At 39.5% G+C, this 2,006-nt stretch overlaps 1 protein-coding gene across 1 annotated transcript in view; it reads right to left on the bottom strand.

Annotated features, from left to right (window-relative positions):
• Window positions 1-6: 6 nt before the first annotated feature.
• KCNG3 (potassium voltage-gated channel modifier subfamily G member 3) overlaps window positions 7-2,006 on the bottom strand; it is an 11,519-nt gene continuing 9,519 nt past the window's right edge. Inside the window, 1 exon segment of the mRNA XM_031061088.1 lies at window positions 7-2,006. This exon segment is cut by the window's right edge and continues 16 nt beyond it. Within this exon segment, the coding sequence (XP_030916948.1) occupies window positions 1,790-2,006 (217 nt within the window). The 3' untranslated portion in view covers window positions 7-1,789.

Here is a 2,006-nt window from a genome sequence, read left to right on the forward strand (position 1 = left end):
ATGGCTGTAACAGCACTCAACAATGGCATCTTGAAGGGAAAGTCAAGCTTGTCTGTAGGAAGGCTACTAAAATTCTTTACAGGTCTTCAGAAAAATTGTGATTGCAATGTATTTCTTAAAGACTACTTAAGACTAAGACTACTTAAAATACTTGAGGTCTCAGGGAAGAACCTTCAATATACTGGTTACTGATCAATGTGGTGGGTTTATTTCAGTGAGCAGTTCCAGGGATGTTTTCTAGGTGGTACTCATTTCACTTCTAAAGCCTTTCACAGTTACATATATAAAAGATAAAAGATGCCTCTACAGCACAGTAAGAGTAAATGCAGTATTTTCAGGCAAGCACACAAATTTCAGCTGTGCTGATGATTCTGAACTTTCATGTCAGCATGAAAGCTCCCTGTTGGTGTTTATTGGTACCCAAATTTATAAAGCTGTACCTTGATGTGTTTTAGTATCTAACTTCACATTTCTACATAGCAGCATTTCAGAATTGTACTGAACAAGGCTATTAAGCAGTACTACACAAGAAATGTAGTGAACTATATTTCAGAACCTAACTTGATTCATTTTCATTTTCTAGTAACATTGGAGAATACACCATTTTGCCAAGTGCAACTCACACTTCTATATTTTGCTTTCTTTGGTATGCTCTGGGCTTTTTACAGTTATTTTTAAAACTTCTATTGAGGTATATCCTTCAGTAAGGATTGCAGAATTTAAGATGATGAAGAGTCCCATCTGACAGGGAGCAGGTACCCTTGTTTTCCAGTGCTTGCTCCAGGCCATTTCACATGATGCAATCTTACAATTTGTCTTAAGAGAACTCTCACTATGATATCTATGTTTAAGATATGTGGGGCAGGGAGGAGTTCAGGGAGGGACAATCTGTGCTTATGAGAATGTAACTTCAGGTGAATGGAATTGAGCTGAATGTATATAAAATTTGGAGAGCTCCCCCACTAACCTACCAGGAAATATATATATATCAATCCCTGATTTCTTATGCTGATCTTTGCAAAATACAATACTTGCTGCTACTTACAGCTTGGTTCCAGAGAAGAAATTAATTGTGACCTAAAGAAGTCCTTGCTTACAACATTTGGAGGTTCACTTCTTGCACTTCTGTGTGAACTCTCAAATTCAGAGAAATGCCACTGACTTCACTGGGTTTACAGGAGATTTGTGTGCTTCCTCAAAGATCAGAATCAGGCCTCGAGTTTTTTTTGTCCTACAGACCTATATTCTTCATCTTTCCTGAGTCACAGAACCAGCTCTACTTTGTTGCAAAGCGCAAAAGTAGCAGTGATTCTCCTTCAGCATATAATTTAATTATCTGAGTTAAAAGTGGAGATACTTCAGGCAAGAAGCTATCAATGCCTCTGTGAAACATTTAGATATTGGAATATTTGAAAAGCTTCTGCTACACATTGCTTAGAATGGTTTAGGATATAATTACAGGAATGACAGATCTCAATGTTACACCCATTTTTTTGTTCTGCTTTTTTTGAGGGAAGGCAAACTGAACACCAAACTGGTCTGGTTGAGGACTTCTGAATCCTCTTTGGTTAATTTTGTTCTCTCAAATTTGAAACATCACTCCCTCTCCTTGCAAGGTGCTCAAGGCAGATGGCCATCCTTCCTGTCTGAATGGTGGCGGGCTTTCTCCAGGCTGGTGAGAATGTTGTTCCACAGGACCATCCAGTCAAGGAGGACATGTGAAGGGACCTTCCACCGTTCTCTTCTAAGACAAAGCTTAGCAAGTAAGTACAACAGAATGCAAGTTGGGTCAATTTAAGAATTCAGCAGAGAGGCTTCTACTGTACCTAGCAGATCGGAACTTGAGCTCATGGTAGCACTGCACAAAGCTGTGATAAATGAAAGTGATTGGCAGGGCTAATAAAACGATGCCACTAACCACACAAATCCCTCCAAGAATCCTTCCTGGGACAGTGATGGGACACATGTCACCGTAACCAACTGTGGTCATTGAGATGATCACCCAC

Source organism: Geospiza fortis, unplaced genomic scaffold (assembly GCF_000277835.1).
Source record: "Geospiza fortis unplaced genomic scaffold, GeoFor_1.0 scaffold41, whole genome shotgun sequence".
In the NCBI taxonomy this organism is placed as follows: Eukaryota; Metazoa; Chordata; class Aves; order Passeriformes; family Thraupidae; genus Geospiza; species Geospiza fortis.